This window comes from Hyposmocoma kahamanoa, unplaced genomic scaffold, assembly GCF_003589595.1.
Source record: "Hyposmocoma kahamanoa isolate Upper Pololo Valley unplaced genomic scaffold, ASM358959v1 78, whole genome shotgun sequence".
Lineage (NCBI taxonomy): Eukaryota > Metazoa > Arthropoda > Insecta > Lepidoptera > Cosmopterigidae > Hyposmocoma > Hyposmocoma kahamanoa.
Window position 1 is genome coordinate 536,978 of NW_020653945.1, and position 23,534 is coordinate 560,511.

At 36.0% G+C, this 23,534-nt stretch overlaps 2 protein-coding genes across 3 annotated transcripts in view; one reads left to right on the forward strand and one right to left on the reverse strand.

Annotated features, from left to right (window-relative positions):
* Positions 1-18,637, forward strand: part of LOC113232783 (U7 snRNA-associated Sm-like protein LSm11) — a 65,011-nt gene extending 46,374 nt beyond the window's left edge. Inside the window, exons 3-4 of the mRNA XM_026467575.1 lie at positions 17,396-17,543; positions 18,190-18,637. Of these exons, the coding sequence (XP_026323360.1) occupies positions 17,396-17,543; positions 18,190-18,347 (306 nt within the window). The 3' untranslated portion in view covers positions 18,348-18,637. The remainder of the gene's footprint in view (positions 1-17,395; positions 17,544-18,189) is intronic.
* Positions 1-23,534, reverse strand: part of LOC113232782 (ecdysone-induced protein 74EF) — a 320,596-nt gene that overhangs the window by 225,565 nt on the left and 71,497 nt on the right. For both annotated transcript variants that reach the window (XM_026467573.1, XM_026467572.1), the window contains exon 2: positions 12,785-12,860. The gene's annotated coding sequence lies outside the window, so the exon portion shown is untranslated. The remainder of the gene's footprint in view (positions 1-12,784; positions 12,861-23,534) is intronic.

Consider the following 23,534-nt stretch of genomic DNA (forward strand, 5'->3'; position numbering starts at 1 on the left):
ATGTCTGGTGCATGCATTGAAACTTTTATGTATATATAACGGCACGTTATTGAAAAAGTTGATTATTGACAATCGATATATCGAGTACTTAGTTAGTTTATTCGCTAAATTGATGACTCTAGTTATTATTATGTCGCCGATTGTGTTAACACTTGCAAACCCTCTAAATTGAACTAATTTCAACGTTATTATTCACCGCCGGCTTAACGAATTGATAACGAAGAACGTATAGACCAATTTCAAATAATTCCTGACATAATTAGTGACGAGGGAGTTTCCCACAACGTCTCCCTCTACGGTTATACTCAGACATATATATATATATATATAATACTTCACTATACTTCGTTTTCTCAAGATTAGAAAAAACGTATACAAAGCCATCGTAAATCTTTTTCTTCAGTCAACAAATTACAGCAAGGAAAACATCGTTAGAATTAATGACAAATGACACAATAATACATTCTTAATGTATAAAAAAATCAGTTTAATGTTTGGAAGCTTTGTTTCTTTAAGTTTCATATAATGCAAGACTTTGAAATAGATTAAATATCTAAAGATATTCATTTTTTATTTAATCTTTCTTGTTCAATCAGAAATGGAGCTGTCAGCCATGTTAAAAAAAAATGAGACGCTCTATGAACGTGCCAAGACATTTTTAAATTGAATACAGAATATTAATAAGGCAACAATGAAAAGTCTAGGTAACTAATGTTTAAAAATCATACAGGTCACCATGTTAACACATTACACGCTCCACCGCTGGGTACGGGTCTTCGCTAAGTATAGACCATGATCTGCCGCGCTGGCTGGCGGTTTGAGGTAGTGGTGTTCATTTAAAAGAAAACCGATATTTTTCCGATGTGATATATCGAAATGTTGTATCGATATTTTGCGATGTATCGGTACGAATTACCGATATTTTCGATATATCGGTACGAATTATCGATATTTTCGATATATCGTAAATAATTCTAAAAGATAGAGGAAGGAAATTTTAGTAAGAGCACTACGTTACACTGACGGATGACCAGCGAATCAGTACTCGAAGTGCGTGTCGTTTCTGCAAGTACAATTTTGAATTGCATACTTTCAACTTAGTGCGATTTTTCATGTATTGGATAAAATATATCGATAGTACATATCGATACTGACTGGTACGATAATATCGGATTGATTATATGTATCTAGATCATATATCGATATTTTTTTAATATCAATATATATCGTGCTCTCCTAGTTTGGGGACTACATATTTTCTAAGGACTGTTAACCGTCGACGATTAGGTTTCAGTAAGATGTTTTCTTTCATTGTTAGCGAAAGATGTTGCTATTAAATATTCAGTGCACAATGTATCATCAGGGACTCGAACGGTCAACCTCTCAATTACAAACCGTTCTCTCATTGAGCTACCACCGCTCTATAATAAGAAAATCACGAAAGCATTACTGTTGTATAATAATCTTAGGACAGAGTACTAAAAAAACCGACCTCAAAAATTCGTGGAATATACATATATTTGTCAAGTTTTATTGTAATCGGTTACCGGAAAGTGCGCGAAATCGGATTCATCGCCTAGTTTGCCACCCTTAGAGGTGGAATATTTTATTCAAATTGAAATGGTACCCTCTTTCTAACAAAAAAAGAATGGTCAAAATCGGTTCACAATTGCGTTATCGCGTAACATACATTTAAAAAATGTCGAATTGAAAACTTCGTCCGTTTTTTCATGTCGGTTAAAAAACCAAAAATACTTTCCCAAATTGAAAAATTGTATGTGCAAGATTGTATCGACACGTTGTAAAGCTAATGTTAAAATTATATTCCAATATTAATAAAATGTGGTCCCCAAAATAACTAACCTAGTTTTAAGTCACACTACATGAACTGTAATAAGATAATATTGACACGAACGACCCAAAATGTACGCAAATTGATGCTCAGGGGAAGACTGACAAAGAGACGCTTGAGGCCGAGGTCTGTGATCAAAGTTTCAAAGAACAAATACTTCGAATGATGGCATGATTAAAATGTTAACATATTCTGAATGAAGCAAAGATTATGTTTGACATTCATATACAAAGGGATAACATTGGGGACATTAACCAATAACCAATAAATGGACTACAGAATTCAATATTCGTGGTTACCTCATAAATACTTAATGTCGACAAACCAAACCATGATTGTAGGATTTTCACCTCACGACTGCTCAAAAGTTGCCTTTTTTCAACATTTTTTCCCGAAATTGCGCTATTGATGATATTTATCTTGAAGTTATGTCTGTGATGTTAAATCTCTTGCTACATATGATTTTTTTATTTTCCCGAAATTTTACTCGAAACTAGAGATAACAATTTAGTTAATAATCAAGAAAGACTTAAAGTCAGCAGGAGTTAACCCCGAAAGAAATTAATCATCTAAATATGAATAATGAATATAAAGTTAAAATATATATATTTTTACTTTTATCCAGGCAAGAAAGAATTGTTGACATAACAGTAATGTATTTACCTAGTGGTAATTTATTTTTATTTCGTAACTTCAGCAATACCATACAACAGGATTTGGACGTCATTGTACAACGGACAAAAGACTGGCTTATCTCACTGAATGCCACAAAATGTACAATTTGACATATAGGAATTAGTAATACAAAACTAAAATATGTTGTGGTTGACGTACCTCTTCAGGCTGTTAATGCACAAAAAGACCTTGGCGTTACAATAACCCATAATTTAAATGAGGCGTACATATCACAACCATAACCAAAAGAGCTAATTCTATGATGGACAGATTAGAAAAGGATTTCACAGTGTTACCAAGGAGTTATTTACCCAAATATATAAAACCTATATACGCGTGTTGCTGCATTAAGCTTTTGAAATTTGGTGTCCCTATTTTAAAAAAGACATTCTTACGTTGGAGAAGATTCAGAGGATAGCGTCAAAAATGGTTCAGTCCTTAAAAAGCAAATCTAACGAAGAAAGCCTCCAAGAACTAAAATTGACTACTTTGGAGCAACGAAGGAAATGAGGAGATCTCATGGAGACTTAAAAAATACTCAACAACGTGCACAACAGGAAGGATATGTACCTAATGAATCACAACTGCCAATTGAGAGGTCACTCTCTGAAGCTAACCAAGCCTTCATATGCCAGCAATCCCAGAAAACACTCCTTGACAATTCGCGTTATGAACTTGTGGAATTCGCCCCCAGAACCAGTACTTAGTGCTCCAACAGTGGGTACTTTCAAAGCTAAACTTGATAAAGATTTTGAAAGCTGACAATATACTAGTGTAGTGACACACACGCATCAGCTCGTAGAGCTGCTAGTGTTCTAATTAAATGATGATAATAGATATGCAATATTTGATTGCGTACCCTCTGCATCGGCTTGCTGCCTTCTGTTAGCCAATAACCCCGAGCTAGTTCTACCGCAGGTCGCCTGCGCCCGCGCCGTGAGAACGCAACTCGGAAGCGATGCGCAATTTAGTAATCAGCCTCGTCGCGCATAAAGGTGAGACGTCACGCCTGCATAACGGTGTGCATCGTCATTCCCCCTTCTAAACTAATATATGTACGGTAGAAGGAATAGAGGCTACTCTCTCCATGAAAAACGTAGTAGAACGTTTTTTTTATAATATCAAGTTACGGGACGAACAAGTCGTGCGTCTGATGGTAAGCTACACGCCTGTCCGTAACAGCTGCAGTGCCACTCAGAGCTTTAAATCGTAAAGATCTGAGGGGCACCGCCACTGCGCCCGTCACCCTGCCGCCAAGCGGTAATGATTACTTTGTTCCTACAAAATGTAGGGTAAAAAGTTTTTTGCGATTTCTGACATTTAGAGTACTCTTACCTCAGTTGGTTCCATATTGATCCTTACCAGAGACCAAATCGAATGGAAAAAAAAAGTTTTGTAAAAATTGTCTTTTATTTTGCTGACTGTACCATTTTTTCAAAATCTGTGAATGCCAATCTAAATATCTTCAAAATTCATGGATAGTCTTCTAGAACCGTTTTCCTGTAACTGCAACGATTAAGGTAAGGCCTAGTAAGGCCTTGCTGCCCCGTCTCAAATTTACACCCTGTATGTTTTAATTTTGACATTTGACACATAATAATTAATACAATTTTTTTTGTGACTGATTTACTTTGTTAAACTACACGAGTGTGAGACAAAAAGAAATAAAACTTTGTATATCATAAGGTGGATTACAGTGAATCAAAATGCATTCTCGTAACTACAATAGCCTGAGTAGTCGTGCAGATCTTGACATATATTTTGACAGTTTACCCCGTCATAAAGACAAAGTTGTCGCAGGCCACTCGTCAAATACTGGTAGGTAATTTAAGTTTTTTTAAGACGTATCAATTTTGTTTATCTTTTTTATTTTTTTCGTTTAAAATTTTTAATCTGATGTAAACAATAAGAATTAAACGTATATTTTTACCCGACTGCGGGAGGGTTATGTTTTTCAATTGTATGTATGTCCATTTCTTTTTCACACTATACAGCCTAAACGGCTTTATGGATTTCGACATACGAGGTTTCGATAGATCGTTAGATTCGTCTTGATCGTGGTTGTGCATAGGCTATACAAATAATGAAAATATTTATGGAGGAATATTTTTTAAATTTTTCGGGTCTTTGTTTTTTTAAATAATTTTTGGACTTGTAATAGAATAATTTATAAATAGTTTATTATTTTAATTATATAGTTTTTAAGCGATTATGACAATAATGTGTTCGGCTATAATTGGCTCACACACTAGTCTTGTATTATTGTAATTATGTATGTAAATGTTAAGTGTGTTAAGCTGTTGTGTGAACCAATAAATAAATAAATAAACGTCTAACTTATAATAATATATATATTATTATAATAATAACTTTTTTAATCTCAAGTAACGGCAGTAACAAGTCGTGTGCCTGTGTGTAAGCCACACGCGTGTCCATAAACTATGTGTTACACCTGTGTATCACAAAGAAATAAATTAATTTTATATTTAATGTTACGTGAAATAACGGAAGCAACCGACGACTATAAATTATGCCGGAGAGTAAATCAAGTACTTTGACTAACATTAAAGGCTTCTAAATTAAACACATCACGACAACTCTGCTACACCTTGACTACATTTACATAAACAAGGTTTGTTTTAAGCATGTTCTGGCACTTCGCTTAATAAAGTTTGTTCTTAAACTTTTGCGCACATTTGTGAATGTCAGTCGCTACCGGTAGGTACAATAATAAATATTATAATAAAGTTTTATTCAAATAAGCCTCACTCACAAGCACTTTTGAATAGTCAAAATCACACAAGAGTGTGAGTGAGAAAACTATGATTTTAAACTGACCCTGAATAAAACACATCTTTTCCAAACGTCAACTTTTTTTTACGCAAGAGATGGGTGCTTTATTCACGATAAAGTTTCAGATGTAGGTACTCTGCTTGTCGCTGTATGCTTATCGATATCGAGTTCTTAATGTCTGTTTTTTTGTATACGGAGTAAAATGACATTTGCAGGGTTGCTAGTTGTCATAAAATTTTAAAGTCATGTAGTTGACAACAGTTTTTTCGATAGATTGTGAAAGAAGATGAAATTTTGCCAAAAATGTCAGAATGTTACGTTCTAATTGCGTTATTGCTTTCTTCCATTGACTTACAAATAAAGCTTTCTTCATTATTATTTTGACAGTTACCTACTAGTATCGAAATCAGTTTTTATTCATACTTACATTTTAACAAAAACAGGTGGTTTTGATTATCTATGGACGAACAACTTGTCAATGATGATTCAAATGCAACTTTGGCTATTTATTGCACAAGCCTGGCCAACATTCAATCGATAGTTGATAGAATGTTTATCGACTGTAATCACTAGCTGCTTGCAAGCGGGCAACGCTTTTACGCAATGAACTGTCATTTTACTCCATCTTTAGTAAGTCAATGTCTTTAATGAAGATTTTTTGCGATTGTTACACATAGGAAATGAAACTATTTTTTCAGATCCAAGTCGCGTATATGTCACTCCTTTTCATCGTCCGACATTCGTCCGAAACAATTAGTGTCAAATAAGTTAATACTCGGCCGAATCGAAAGACGCACGATGCGAATGAAGCTTCATACTCGACATCGTTTTTTGATTTCAAAAAATCATAAATCAAAAATGTTTTTATTTCAAGACACAATCTTTCCAATTTTGGTGTCTCGAGGATCCCTTTTAAGTGATAAATTATACTTGTGCCAGAGATTTTCACTCTTCCTTGTTCTAAACAATATCTGAATTATGATTGAGTGATTGAGTTTAATTAAGACAGGCTTCAATTTCTGTAAAGGACAAAGATAACAAAATTAAAATTAACAAAAGATAATGAACTTCAAAGTATAAAATGCGTGAGTTAGCGAATGAGTGAAATGTGTTATTTGTGTGTGTGTGGTGGTGTATTTGAACACAATACAATACAACAATGTGTCAGTAACGAGTGAGGGAGTTTGTGTTATATTTTATGCATTATTCCAGCACTTCTAAAAGACATTCTGTATCCTCATTATCCATAGATCGTAACTACTTTGAGAGCGTAGATTTCAAGTCATACAAGTTCAATGGGTATAGATTTAGTACTTTATTTATATTTAGATTTAGTCGAGTATTACTTATTTGCCAAAAACTGTTTCGGACGAATGTGTATATATCGATGTATTATACTGCGCTATTGTATAAAGGCAGCGTTTTGTAACAATTTGTAGTTGCAAATTTGTGCCCAAATGTTTGTCATTGCCCTCGGTAACCTTCCGTAGTTGATGTTGGCCATCGTGACTAAACACTAACGCTCAATATCATGTCCATTAGCTTTAATGCTCTATTGCGTAACATGCTGTCTCAGTTTGGCTTTGACAAAGTGTAGTTTTATAGTTAAACATGTTACATTCGAGCATGTAGCGGTGGTAGCGCAATGGGAGTGCGGTTGCATATCGATTCAGATGTCAATGGTTCGAATTCCTAAGTTACGAACATTTTTTTAATATTTAAACGCAGCAATACTGCTTGGCGGTAGAAATAGGTAAGGTGGCACTACTTCCCTGGACGAGCTCTTCCCCAAGGAGGTCTACTGCTACTATAAGTAGCTTGCTGGCATGAATGCACGGGAGATTATGGCCGAGAAACACTCTTTTAGAGGCCTGTGCCCAGCATTGAGACGTATTATATTTAATAAATTCGATTGTTTGAGAGACATTGAAGAAAAAAATTTAAATTTATACTTCTTGAAAGCATGTAAATTTAGTAAATTCTGCATTGATTTTGTTAAATGTACTAGTACTAGTTATACTATAGTTTGTGATGTGTCCTCGCGAACAAACCGCTTACGCAGTTTGGTGAGAAATTGTATTATGTTTTCTTGTGCGCCTTGTTGACCATTTTTGTAATAAACATTATATTTATTATTTTCCAAAATTATATTGTAAGTCGTCGGGAATAATGCAAATACGCGTAACTAACATTTGATTGTGAGTCTCCATTTCGGCAATTAGGTCGCCAAATGAAATAGGAGTAAATATCATGACAACCAAATTAGAGTGGTTTACGGGTATCTATTGTCATCAGTCCGTAGACAACATACATTAATGCTTACTGTGCAAAAATGAAAACCGTAGCCATTGAAATAACAAACTAATAACGTTAAATCCCTCTCCTGTGATATTTGGTTTGGGGCTGATACGCGCTTTTTGCCAGTACTACATTCGCGGATCTGCACTATCCCCGACGAAGTCATTGTTTGCACATTAAGCGGTAATTAAGTTTATATTAGTTACTTACTTCGGAATCAGAGCTAAGTATGTGGTGTTGTCTAATATTTTATATTTACATTGAAATACACAATATAAAGAAAATTATAAGACAAACGGGGTCCCGACGGCCCCTTTTTACACAGGTTGTAGCTTTAAATATAATAACAAATATTTTCCTGTTTACTTGTAGGCACAAACAGGAAGTGTACGTTTGATAACCATTTTCAAAATAATTATTGAAAAAAACGCATTAATAATATTTATGTTAATTTATTTTAAAAAAAACGATAGCAGGTAGAAATAAAAAACATAAGACAATTAGATTGAACAGGTTAAAACTTTTAAAATGTTATCGTCAAATAAATTACATATTAAAATGAGCGTGTATACAACATGAGTAGTACGTGTGTGTGTGTTCTGTATTATAGTGTGAGCAATAATATTTTATTCATAGCGGTGGTAGCTCAGTGAAATAACGATTTCGTATCAGTTGATATGGCGACGGTTCGAAACCTTGTGGATACAGATAACCTACCAGTTACCCGGTTTGAAACAAGGGAGTTCCCTGTACTATGAGTACCAGAGGAAAGGAACCCATTCCGGGGCACAACCTAGAAGACCAAGAACAAATTTGGAAATATTCATTTTCCATTACAATTTAAACCGTTGGGCCACCGACGCTTTCGTTGCCGTTGAAGGAAAACGTCTTGTCGAAGGCCATTATCCATCTTTGGATAACATGTAAAGTAATTTACTTGTTTTCGTTGCAAATCAAATCAAATAATGTATTTCTTTGTGATACGCAGGTTATAAAATTGTTACAAGAGTGAATTTTGAATCACTGTGATCCGCCTTATGGCATACAAAGTTTTCTTAGTTTTAGTCATTCTCATGCAATAATTTGTAATGTACTACAATCGTGCAGTCCAATTAACGCGATCTAATCCACGTGATAACAATAGTGGAACACCTGTATCAATAACAGACTTAATAATATGAAATGTAAATTTTATGAGAAATCTTCAATTGTATGGCGGACTTTACCCTAAACCCTCTTAAAGAAGCCCCGCGCCCAATAGTGGGATGTATAACAGGTTAAACTTCCAAGTAGGTCTGTGCATAAAACCAGTTCGATGTAATATTTCTTTTTACTCGCTGAAAGATCATAAAGCTGTTGACAGTGCCTGCTTTTTACTGTCAAATCCTTGTTGACATAAATAACTTATTGGCCATGACGCAGCCGCACTTGAAACTTTTTCAACAAAATCGCACTCCGAATAAGGTGATCGTATAAAATCGGTACCACGTAAGCTTCCGGGTGGAAAGCCGCTGCTACAAGGTCGTTTCGACTTCAATTTCGGGTGAGGGCACTGCTCTACTGCAAAATTACGTCAGATCTGACAGCGACCTTAAAGCGTTCTAATTTGGACTTCGCTTGTCATAGGCTAGATTTTAACCGCAACTTCATCACGTTTCGTTTATTTCAGACAAGTTGTTTTGTTAAAAAAATAAGTGCGCATTTGATTTCTACCTTACCTGATGGAAAGTGACGATAAAGTCGACGATGGAGCGTGCACACCTAAATAATACCTATTCACTCTCGCCTTGAAAAGTTATACCGTTCAGGGAACAAGTCTGCAGGCACGGAATTCCACTCCATAGCCGTTCGCCATATAAATGTGGGATTCCTTGGAGTAGCCAAAACATAGGGGTGAAAGCCCAGCCTGCGTTTGGTTTGGAAAGGCGGAAATATCCTGAAGTAGAATACCGATAAGCGGGCAACTTTACGGCGGTGTTCAAGACCTGCAGCTCATAAGCCTCTTGACACGCTTGTCGAATGAATCCAAGGTGGCCAGTTGGTATGTCACAGAGCTATCCCATAGGTGGCAGCAGTACAGTATTTGGTACAGCTGAAGCAAATGTTCAGCGGTACCAAGCTCAAAGTAATTTATTATATTGTCACGAGTTACTAATGCCATTACTGGCTATAAATAGTAAAACAATGACAACAAAATGAAGGCAAAAGAAAATGATTAGTTTTTCAATAGAAATAGCTTATTTTGCATTTATATAGGCTATATAGAATCCTTTAAAGTACAAAATAACTTAAATATATCTTTTTATATTATTAACTTAAAAATGACAAAAAGCCGACAAATCCCATTTTCCAGCGTTTTCTCAAAATGTTGTTTTTGATATTACAGTGTGTTATTTGGGCACAGTTGGACACTTCTTTATCGGGTAGTAAATGAATTAATTTTCGCCAATATTGTATATTATGTTACATACATTAACGTTGTACGGGTCGATATGACACACCTAATACATATGAAAAAAGTTTCATTTGAAATAAATCCTAAATATAATTACAATTACAATATAAAATGCTTGCTGTAAAATTTTCACTTACAATAGTGACATCGACAAAATCATCTTAACAATTTTTAAAAACGGAATATTTATGGTATTACACTGCTACTTCAAGAAGGTCACCCGTACTGTCTCATGACTATTTTTGGTAAATAAATTAAAATTCTCTGACAGTAGACATTTTGCGAATAATTTAAGCCCATCCGTAGCACTAAACTCAGGTCAACATCGTATAAATATTCAGCTTTGTGAGAGATCGAAATACACATTCCTATCACTCACAAAGTAGATAATTTCTAATATTTTGATATTTGGCAATATTGCATACTAGCCTCGTGTTAAAACCTTAAGTACCTGGTGAAATTTCTACTTAATATTGATAAATTTGTGTAAATAAATCACGTACAAAGTGCATAAAGCATTTACAAAGCGCAACTTTAAAGATACGAACGCCGGCGCAGTGGAAAATACCAGAAATGAAGCTAGTTTGTGGCGGGACCTTGATGGCGCTTACGAATCGCTCGCACCGCCGCCACCGAGGTCGCGCCGTCTTCCGTCATGATAAACACTACACTATTAATTGACTTCTGCGTTTTTAACGCTACACAGTCTTCAGTTCTTTTTGGTTGGAATTTATCTTTATGATTTATGGAAATTTCCAGAAACTTATCCAATGATGCCTTGAAAGAAATTTAAGAATTTAAAAAAATAGGGCGTTTATTTATTTTTGTCAAAACACAGTGACCGTTTTAATATGTTACGACAATGCTGGAGATACTGAATACACCCCAAATAGTACAAAAGCACTTCATTATACAATATGCACCTTCGTAACGTTTGTGACGTGTATGACTTTGAAGTAGCCTAGTAATACACATGTGTTATCGACCCAAATGATTGGATTATAGGTCAGTATACATAGAATACCTGCTGTTGAAAAGTGCCAAGTTCTATTTGTACTTCGTCAAAAATACTGGGCGACTTTTGAAAGACCAAGAACTTGTGTACATTGAAATTCTGAAAGTGTGAATAAAATATATTCCACATACACTTGTGGTATCAGACTCATGCCTTGTGGTACTCTAAAGGATAATTCTTTAACCATATGATATCATAATGACATGAAACTCAGGGAGTTGTCAACTTTGTAATTCAAGGTGGATCTCGTATTTAAAGCTCTGAATTGTTAAGCTTAACTGCAATTGTTGAAGGTAGGGTTGTCGCTAGTTCGTTCCATCACTTGATATCCTAAAAAAAATCTATTTATCATCTATGCTATAGAAAAGCCTCAAAATTTGCCTTTTGTAGTGTGTTTTTGATAGTTTCTCTTGTAGTCTTGTATGTAACAAAAAAAACTCCTTTATTGCAGACAATATACAGGCCATTTTGCTAGTACACTTACAAGCTATCTATTCTACTGTTAGTACAAAAATTACAAAATAAAAATAAAATAAAATGAATGAATGAATGAAATTAATTGAATAGATTACATAATGAAATAATAATAATAATAATAACGCACACTCTCAACATAGCCCCGCACTAGGGAAACCCTGTGTCGCGGGTGCCATGGACACATACATAGACAACCACAAATTACGCCCAAACTCACGAGAGAAATAAATGTAGGCCATACACATATTTCTCCCGACCTGGGAATCGAACCCAGGACCTCTGCATGGCAGTCCGGCATGGTAACCGTTTGGCCACGGAGGCAGTTTATGATTACATGATACGTGATACTTGCTAAGATCACCGAGCTCCCAGGACGTGAAGTTCGGTGAACCTAGCAAGCAGATCGGAGTCCTATCCCCTATCCCCTATCATTTTAAGAACTATTATATTGTATATATTATATTATATTGTATAAGGAATATTACATTGTTTAGTCTACTTGTCGTCTTCTCACTAACTGCCATATTTAACAGATTTGTTTTAAATGAGTAAGACTTAAATTGAATAGGACTTTATACCTACATAACGTGACCATACGTCCCGCTTTGACATAACACGGCACATTTAAACAAAGCAAATTTGTTCATCCGAAAAATATTTAAAGTCAACCCACCAGACTACACAATATTAGTTTTTGTTTTAAATTTTCGGTTATTAAAACTTTATAGTTCCATTTAATCCTTTTTGATTTTTTTTTCATTAAACATTTTGTAACTTTCATAAAGAAGTGTTCTATTTTTTAAATTATAATAAATTTACAGGCGTCCCGCTTTGAAGGAAAAAAATAATGGCCACATTATTTATACAAAAAACACACTTGTATATGGAAAAATCACATGATTCATGTTTAATAAACATGAGCTACTCTGATTTTATTTCTAATAATGTTGGTGAAACGGAAGCATAATGCTGTTTTTCTACAATAGTTCTACAACAAAATAATCATCGTTAATTCAACTTAAGTTTAGTTCACATTAAATCTGGCCGAACTTTCAAAAACGAACATTCTGCACTATCGTTAACCTTTACGTGACTATAACTCATTGAAAGGACGTGTCATGAGCTACAGATGATGTAAAGTGCTTAATCGGTTGCCCTGATAGCTTTGCCTACGATAGCCGTAGGGGGACGTTATGTGTGTCAAAACTGTTAAACTTACCAGCTGTATGGTACTAATGAGGAAGTAAGGGTTGTAGTTGAACACATGCGGTTGTTTCCGACTGGCCCACTGTACCCTGCAACAATGATAAATATTGATTAATTTCTTGTTCATTCCTATAAGCCTAATAACGCTGCTTGTGTGTTGTTGGTTGAAAAGGCACTTGTGACAAAAACTGAAAACCGAGAAAATAATGTTTAAAGATATTAAAATAAAAAATAACTACGTTTCTCTTGCGGCAACTTGATAGTTAGGTTGATAAACCTAGGAAAAAATAAAAGTAGTTGTCACTCGGGCCTCGGATCTGCCTTTTTTATAATATCAAGTGACGGAACGAACAAGTCGTGCGCCTGGTGGTAAGCTACACGCCTGTCCGTAACAGTTGCCACTCGGAGCTTTAACACGCAAAGATCTGAGGGGCACTGCCACTGCACCCGTCACCCTGAGACATAAGTTGACAAGTCCCATGTGCCTGTAATTTCACCAGCACCCTTACCCTTCAAAACCTTGGCGGCAGAAACAGGTAAGGTGGCAGTACTTCCCTGGATTAACTCTTTCACAAGGAACTCTAGTGCCGCTAAATTGCTGTTCTTACTGATCACGGCAGTGATTTTTTAGAATTTTTTTGAAAAATCTTACATGCGCCGTTTCAACTATCAGCGGCAGAACTCGTCGTCACCCACCCGTAGATGGATAGTCATTATGATAACGACCCAATACCTCATAAATTTTTTTAGAAGGCAATTATGGAAAACCATTTTTATTGGAAATTGAACAATTTTTTTCGGATTTAAAATCGCGTATATTTGTGTAACGATTGCGCAAAACCTAAAAACTCGATATTCTTTTTTTTACTAATTTATTTGGTGATTAAATACATAAGAGCGCATTTCTGCTCTCCTTGTCATAATTTTTTGGCATTTGGTCACTTTCGAGATATTGGCACGTAGTTTTTTTTAAAGAGTGTCAGTTACGCAGATTTCGCTTAAGAATAAAATTCAAACTAAATAAGATATAAAAAAATCGCCTATAGGAAGTTACAGGTCGCGTGTACCTGATCCCAGGTATGCTAAAATGCCGATTAAACATAATCTGCATTTTTTTTGGAGGTCAAATCTGCCCTACTTATCATAAGTAACAACTTATGATAAGTGGGGCAGATTTGACCTCCATCTCACTTGATGGAAAGTGACGATGAGGTTGACAGTGGAGCATACACTAAATAATGCCTATGCCTTGAAAAGATCCAAGTTACAGCTTTCAGGGAATAAGTCTGTAGGCAGGGAATTCTACTCTATAACCGTTCGCCATTTAAATGTGGAACATGAATGAATGAAAGAAATATTCTTTATTACAGTTTAAATTAAAATGACAACACAGAACAGTAAATGTAAGTATCACAGAGTAAGCCAATGTATAACAGGCAGCATTATTGCTTAGTAGCAATTTCTTCCAGGCACAACTAAACAATACGTATTTATTTAAATGAGGTTACGTGGCACCAGTCGGTTGATGTCAAATAAGACAAAAATTGTATTTGATATGAAAAACTATGTATAATTAATTATTTTGCCATTTCCATTTCTATCCCTTTATTTTTGAGAGTGCTGTACAACAAGATGACGTGATTGTTCCACAAATTCAAGGTAATTAACATCCAGAAAAAGCCAGAGTGCAATTTCATGTCAAACCCATTTGCAAAAACAAAGGAATGCATTACTCATCTTTTTCTGCGTAATCACGTTTCAAGGGTAGCTGCGTTGTATGACGTAAAGACAATTTTCTTTGTTGTTGCAACTTGTTGCGACGGGTTTGTATAAATAGAGGAGAATAAATGACGTCATCCGCCAGGTCCTTCTATTTTACAGAATCATTTTCCTGGCTTCTTAGTGGAGGAACCGTCTTTGTCTACCGCAAAGCAGGGTAGCGATGCGCGATTGCGAATGTTTTCGATCATGGACTCGTTAGTAATTAATAAACCTGTCATTCGAATGACAAATTAGTAACCTACTAATTTTCGTATTCGAATGATCGGAATGATCATTCACCACTAATCCATAGATTCCATAGAGCACAACGACACTCGTGATCACCTAGATATGGTAAATACTGTAAATGTGAGGGGGACAGGAATATTTTTCTTATTTTTTTTTATTTTGCAACAGAAGTCGTAATGTTCCTGGTCGGTTGTGGAATAGTATAGTCTGATAACAGTCATTTGTAGCCTTTGTCGTCCTGATTACATTTGTTTGTTTTTGTTTCATGTGTGTATTATTATCACTCTTAAATAAATAGTAACATTTTAGTTAGATTTAAATTAGATTAAACCCGGGACCTCTGCGTGGCAGTCCAGCATGGTATCCGTTTGGCCACGGGGTCAGTTAAATCGATGGTTCTTAAGCTCTAATTAATAACAATCGTACTGCAATATTATGAATATCATGAAGTTTTTACTACCATAATATTCATGTTTTTTTTTTCAAAATTTTTTACTAGTTAGCTAGTATTAATATTGATGCAAAGATCGAACAAACGCAAACCAAAATCCCTTCGATACGGCAGGTTTCGAACCAGCGACTTCGCCAAACCGGGGCTACCACTTTCCCTACTAACCTACGGAACGAGTCAGCAGATTTTCCGAATTTATTATTTCCTGAGCGTTATAAGTTGAGCCTTTTCAAGGCGAGAAGTAATAGACATATTTAGGTGTGCTCCATCGTCGACCTCATCGTCACTTTCCATCAGGTGAGATGGAGGTCAAATGTGCTTATTTCTTATGGATGTGAATGGCTTTTTAACATTTACAAAAACAGTTCAAGAAAGTACAGTATCGGAAATATAGTAGAACTTGTTGTTAATGAGAAGGAAGGAGGCTCCATCTTAATACATTAACATTCGCTGTCCGCAATTTCTAGACTTCATAACAAACATTTTTGAATAGTGGGACACATTAAAATTGATTTATTATTTTGATGAGCATATGAACAATATTGTTCTAATAAAAAATAAATAAATGACGGATACAGACGAAACTGGCACAGTTTTCAATTTCTTAATAATCTAGTGCACAATCTTGGTCACTTGAGATGGTAGCGTAGAATAGAATAGAATCATTTATTTCATATTATCAATGTCACAATATTACAATTATTAAAAATACAATGTGAAGGGATAATATGATCGTCACTAAAGCAAACAATCATTATGAATATAAAATAAAGTAGTATAGCTACTTTAAATTTTTATTGAATTGATATTCAATTATTTTTTGTGAAATTACTCCACTAGTTTGTTATAATTGTTAATACAAAGATCGAACACCCAGAAAAAATTCCTTCGACCCGGCCGGATTCGAACCGACGTCTTCTAGCTTACCGTGCCAGACGCTATACCAACAAAGCCACGTATAGCTACTGCTTGTCTAAATACAAAGAAGTCAAGTAAAACAAAATTACAATTGTTTCAAAAGAAACTCATCGGCACTGTAGAATTTATTATCCAATAAAAGGAGTTTTAGTCGGGTATTAAACGTTTCGTCGTTTGTAACACTTTTCAGGTCTGTGGGTAGATGTTCGTAGAATCGGGGACCTATTACCCGCGGATTTCTCGTTGCGAGTTTGGTACGGTAACGGATTTCAGTTTTCCCGCGTTTCGCAACGCTCGGCCTCAACCTTACGTCGCTCATAACTGCTCCGTACTTGGTGCTTAGTGCTTGGTACAGAACAAGATGTCAATGATTATAATCTATCTCAGTCAACTGGAAGAAGTCTAGAGTTTTGTTCACTATCTTCTTGGTCTATGTTAAAAGTAGCATTTTATTTCACACTTTAATATCTCTCGAACCTTTATACAGAGCTTTGAGGACTCTGGGCAATTGTGGCGGCCTTATTAGCAGAGATCGGTATAGCTATTTTTACCTAAACATCAAGGAATACAATAGATAATACTAAAATAATAGAATAGAATGGATAATAAATACCTTTATCTTTTCGTTCTGCAAATTTCATGTAAATTTAGAAGAAAAATACCTATAACGATTTTGTTTTGATTTTTTGCGTTTTATTTTTAAAACTTCCCTAATTTCAGAGGGAGTTGTTATTCACTGTATATTATTTGAAGTTTGTTGCAAATGTACACTGTCTATTCCTATCTCTGCTTATTGGATAAACAGTTGTGACGAATCGGAAATGCTTCCAAATGTTTTGTTTAATATGTATAACACATTTGAAGGGATTTCCTTTTATTTTTTGATCATTGGCTTCTCCCCTTATACCGGGCTTCGAAGAAGTCTTTAAGAAGCACAATTTACCCGAAATATATTCGGAAAAATTGCGTTGGCGGGAAATAGAAAATAAAATTGGAGTTGGTAAGTGTTCACTCGACGAGGGTTGAAGATTATTTAGAGATTATATATAATCAGGCTGAGTGAAGAAAAACTTTTATAGATTTCTCATAGATGGTGTTATGGCAAAAAAATCTTTAAATACCAAAACCAGAGATTTGGTTCCCAAGGTTGTGATAAAAAAGGTCGCATTTAACTCAAACCACCCAAGTTTTTGACACTGGCCGTAATCAAGTATAGAAAACAAAATGTTTGTTTGTTTGTCAAAGGTAACAACCCGGTCATCCACCTCCATCAGAGGAGTGCTCCACGCGACTCTGGCGGCCTTCGACAAGCAGTGGAACCTTGCACTGACTGACGTTGTCGAGGTTTGGAAGAGAAAGGGACCTAATAAGCGAAAGGTACCACCAGGTCTGGGTAAGTTATCGCTATTCTACAAACTATATTGGACGCAGTACAGCTCCCTGTGAAAGAGTTCGTCCGGGGATTATCCAGGGGTTATGACAAATCCGTACTCAATGATAATAACCTACACGCTCATAGCCATATGAGCCGCACTAGGGAAACCGTGTCTCACGGGTGCCATGGACACACATAGACAACCACAAATTATACTCAAATTCACGAGCAAAATAAATGTAGGCTACATTTTTCCCGGCTCGAAAATCGAACCCGGGACCTCTGCGTGGCAGACTTGGATGGTAACCGTTCGGCTTAGGAGGCAGTTATTGGTTTTACATTAAAAAAATGTCGTATTTAAATTACGATACGTAATTCTTAAAAATGGTGGGTGTTTGACCTTTTTGTTCAAACATCCGGCTAAACTGGCTTGTCTGTCCGGCTATGCAGTTTTAAGATCTGGCAACCCTATACATATCTATATTTTTGATTTTAAAGTTTCATAGTTACACACCAAAGACGGTTTTGTTCAAAATGAAACTGAATATCGTCCCACCAATGAATTTGTTTATTAAAATCATCGGTATTTGTTGAGATATTTAAAAAAAGAAAATCGGATTTTTTGTTAAATACTCTATTGGCTACAGATGATTCTTCTTTTCAGGTACACCGGTTCCCAAAGGTACAGCAGCAACTATATCCCCAGTACCAACAGTCACAGAGAAATCTCTCGGTGGAGGTATGTGGGAGTGTACAAGACATATACCTCAGATGATGGTACGAGGCGAACACGTAGTAATAGTCAACATTGTAGAGCGGTGACTGCTCGTCGTCGCCATATTGCGATTGCTTATTCTAGATGTTACATCCTGCTTTCTTTTGTAACAATAGTAAGTGATACCCCTAAAAATACACTCATACACTTACACTAAGTAAGAATGCTGGTGACATACAGGCACATTGAACATTTCAACGTATGTCTAAAGGTGACAGGTGCTGTTGCAGTGCCCCTCAGATCTTTCTGATTTAAAGCTCTGAATAATAATAATAACAATAACGTACACACTCAACATAGCCCCGCACTAGGGAAACCATGTGTCGCGGGTGCCATGGACACACACGTAGACAACCATATATTACACCCAAACTCACGAGAGAAATAAATGTAGGCCATACAAATATTTCTCCCGGCCCGGGAATCGCACCTGGGACCTCTGCGTGGCAGTCCGGCATGGTAACCGTTCGGCCACGGAGGCAGTTATATAATAGGCAGGTATATTAAATAAAAAAGATAAAACAACAGCATTAAGATTACAGATGGTTGATGACTATCATCAAACGTGACGATGGCGCGAGCTGGTAAAGGGTCTGAAACGTGGGTTTGTTTGAAAAAACAAATATAGTCCAAATCACAGATGTCGCTACGGCAAAAAAGTCGTTAAAAAACCAAAACAAAGATGCAACAAGCACATGGAAAAATTCGTAAGGTTCGTTTGTTCGTGTGACGGTTAGCTAGAAGACGTTGGTTCGACTCCAACACGATCGAAGGATGTTTTTCTAAATGTTCGTATTAATCTTTGTATTAATAATTAGAACAAACTAGTGGAAAAACTTTAGAATAAATAAATGAATTCAATAAAACACTTAATTACAAATATACTAGATTTAGATCCGAAAAAGAAATTTCATTTCCAATAGGTAAAAAATGTATAAACCACAGCTCGACTCCGCCCTTTGTTGGGTAAAGCCGTCGTGTGGTTTTCGCCATCCACCACTCATCTCACCCAACTAAAGCGCATAACTTTGACTGAAGGATGTTGGTCATTTCTGTAACCACTTCCAGGCCTCTATTCGGCTGCCATTTTACTCCATCTGTCACCACCACGCCTCTCAACATGTCCTGCTCCATTTTAGCTCCGTTATCTTTAGACCTTAATTTGTCTTCAAATTTCGGAACTCGGTCAACATAAATTTTAAAAAACATTACACAAACTACAAATAAATATACCAGAAGTTTACATACTACTAAACTTTTAACACTACATGGCTACATAACAATGTATTTAATAACTAAATAATGTTTCAAAATGTTTAAAGAGTTTATATACAACTAGTATTAAGTCTATTTTTTTATAATTTTTAATATAGCTATAGTTATAACGAGTCTGCCATTACAGTCTAGACTTAAAAGGAGGCTCTTGTTGTAAATAAAAAATTTTTTGGTATCAATTTCAATTCACGCCTCTCCCTTTGAATTTTTAAATGGGAGAGACACTATTCCACGGCAATGGCAATCAGCCGGGGCCAAGAATTCAGGTTCAGGTACCGTCTAACGGTACATTATATTATTATTACAATGTTACTGTCCGGCCCCTACCTTTACTTATCTCATAAGGCTCCCTTATAAAGTAGACATACCTTTTAAATTTTGATACTGAGGTAGCGACCCCAGAACTGAATACATATTGTAAGTTTCTGTTATTTTTATTGTATTTTCAATACCATTTGGTGTTTTGGTTGTTGTTTACTATTTAAGGTGACATAAGCTTAAATAAACTCTAGCCTCTTTTGTTAGTAAGTGTAGATAATTTTGTATAATTTTTTATCACGTTTAGTTTTAAGAGTAATGGATTTACGCGTTTGTCGAAGGCTTAAAATGTTATGGTACTTGCATTATTTGAAGTGGCATTCAAAATGTTTTTATCTTATTTTATTTATAAAAAAATAAGACACTGATTATATAACCTTTTTTACCGTTCACATTCGCGCCGAAACAATAATGTTCCCAGTATTGTCAGTCGAAAATAATAAAAATAATTTGACACAATGGCCGCCGGTGTGGAATTTCTGAAATTTATATGAACACCAAGGCGATGTAGTGTGGGAACAATCATCCATATTCCGATTTAAAATTAAACAAAAACTAAGTGTATCGAACTAAACTGATCTTTTTTAAAATGAGCATTGTATTGTTTGTGTTCCTATTCACAGTGTTACTGTTGTAAATAAATAAAAATGCATTGTTTATTCATACGCTTGTTTTTCTATTTTTCTCATAGGTCTACTACATTTTTAGCCACTGATTAAGCAGGCTCCTGCCAATCTTAATGGGCCGTTTTGTGTTGTATTAGCGTCTATTTTAGAAATGAACAATGGCCTTAGAGCGTCGCCCCTGCGCCTCTCCTGGCCGCCGGCCAGGGACACCCACGATACTTTTGTCAATTAGGCCTTTTTTCCACGCTAAATTGAAAATTGCGGCGAACTTTTAAAATCGTATACGGAATTGTTCTTTTCGGTGTATATACATTCTTCGAACGCAGAAAATGTCGCACATGACATTTGCATTTGTCTGACGACACGTCAGCAGAACGGTATAGGTTTCATGCACACAGCACAAGCCGTTACGTCACATTGCGACGCAGTTATATAAATCTAACCATATTATTTAATATGGCTATGACGCGTCACGGCACGTCAGACAAATGTAAATCAACTCCATTACGCTCTGTCAGAACATAAAGTGTGAAAACGGTGCATTTTGTTGCCCAAAACTATTCATAATTAGGTTCCGTGACGTTTCGGGTTATCTATAAGAAATTTTATACCATGCCGCCAAAAAGTGCGTTAAGCAACAAGTCAGAATTCAAACTTAAATTATAAATCTTCAGTCTTGAGACGATATTGCCCAATGCTTAGCTCTCACACGAGGGTTGAGGTAGGTCACGAAACATGAGTGCCAGTAACGTGTTACGACGATTCTAGTGCCCCATTAGCAGTTGGTTTAGAAACAAACAGCCTTATATTAGAATAGAATACGTATTCGCATGTTTTTATTATTAGCGCTTGTCGATCCATTTGAAATAAACTAGCTGGGCTCTATCTACTCTGGGGAGAATAATATAAGCCAATGCCGTCTGTCATAAAAATTTTAAATTTTGTTCCTCGAAAGCAAATGTAGGTAATAAAAGAAAGTAGAATTGAATATAAGGCAGATTGACTCGAGATCCTCGTCTTGAATCAAAAATTTGTAAACGATAAAAATTTTTAACATTCGAATTGGGAATGGCGTCAATGGTGTTAGGCGTCAGCCGGTAGCTGGTTGGCTGCGGGCGAGGTCGACGCACGGTCGGCCGCGGTCACCGGGAGCGACGGCCGGCGGCCGCTGAGAAAATGGGAAAACTATTGTTGCGAACAATGCGTAGGCACACACTGCGCACACTTCCGGGCTGGAAAACTTATCAAGGACCAGGGAATTGAAATAACGCCATTAATAACAGCCGCAGAACACGCGCTAGATACGCTTGAGAAAATATTGAAAATGAGCTTTAGCTGTTATGTTACTCAAGTTAAGTTCCTTTAGTGAGAAGCGAGTATGACGGAATTAGGTTTCTTTGTTTATTTATTAATTACACTGACAACAAAACAGTTCACAATCAAATTACATTGACTAGAGTTTAATATAAGTCCTTTGGGTTGACACTTCATTATAAAGTAACAAGATAGATCTTTTTTTTATATAATACTAAATGACGGGACGAACAAGTCGTGTGCCTGGTTGTGAGCAGATTACAAAGATCTTGGGGGCACTGCCACTGCGCCCGACACCCTGAGACATTAGTTGACAAGTACCAAGTGCCTGTAATTTCACCAGCACCCTTATCCTTCATAATAATGCTCACATTACTGCTCGGCAGCAGAAATTGGTGGTTGGCGGTGCTTGCTTGGACGAACTCTTTCACAAGGAGGTCTGCTGCTGTTATTATCAATCCACTGTTCACAATTTGCTAATAATATACCTACCCTTTACTCAATTTATATTACCCCCTAATTTACTATGGGTTTATGTAAATGGAAATGGGTTTGGGTAAATACCTATGTAAGTGTTAACTCACACTCTTTTAAATATTCTGGATCTTGAGTCAAAAATATCCAAACCGGAGTTTTTCATAGATTTCTCATCAAAGCCTTTGAAGATCTGCTTATAAAATAGATTTCGACCTTCAGTGTCGGCTGATAGGGGGAGTGGAAGAACATACATGTTGTGCAGACCCCACCTTGCGCGGGATAAAGTCGGGAAGAAGTGAAGAGTGTTTTCTAAAGTTTTTATAATGATGTTATATTGAGGAGATTCTTTATTTGATTATCATTAAAAATTAATTTAAAACATTTCTCGCAAAATGTCAAACGTCTAATTAAGGTCCGACGAAATCTCAAGATATCTGACTCATATATGATCAATTATCAACTTGTGGAAATGTCAGCACGACCCTAGCAGCCTAATTGCGTTTGCGGAAGAGGCCAAGGGGTGAACTTGCAGCATTGAACTTTTTGTCAAGTGCATACCAATACAATTATCGTAGCCGTCGTTCAGAAATGCTTTCTTTAATCATTCAATGAGTCATTAAATTCGTAGGATCAGGTGACTCGTTCCCTAGTGTTGGGAGAGCAGTTTGGCATACAATTGCTGGTTAGAGGCCGGCCGGTTCGAATTAATGTTTTTGTTTGTTCGATTTTTATATCAATAATAACAAATGAACTCCACCTTTATTATTTGCTGAAACGTCTGAGAGATCATTTTTCATGGACCGCTATGTAATTCAAAAGTCTACTTCTAAAAACCCCTTTTTAATAAACAAGTCCGGTATTAAGTGCTCAATTTTCTAGATACATTTCAAACACTCCTGTGTCTTAGTGGCAGTAGAGTTCATCCAGAGAAGTAGTACTACCTTACCTATTTCTGCCGCCAAGCAGTTTCGGTTTTAGGTCAAGGTTGCTGTTGAAATTACAGCCACAAGAGACTTGTCAACTTATGACTCAGTGTGGCGGGCGCAGTGGCAGTGTCACTTAGATCTTTGCAATTTAAAGCTCTGAATGGCACTACAGCTACTACCCTAAACCGAGGTTACTTTGATCAATTTTGAAATTTAAACATCTGTAACTTTTTACCCCGTGATTTTTTTTTAATAAAAAATGTCGACTTATCGGTTTTGAAAAGAACAAACAATTATT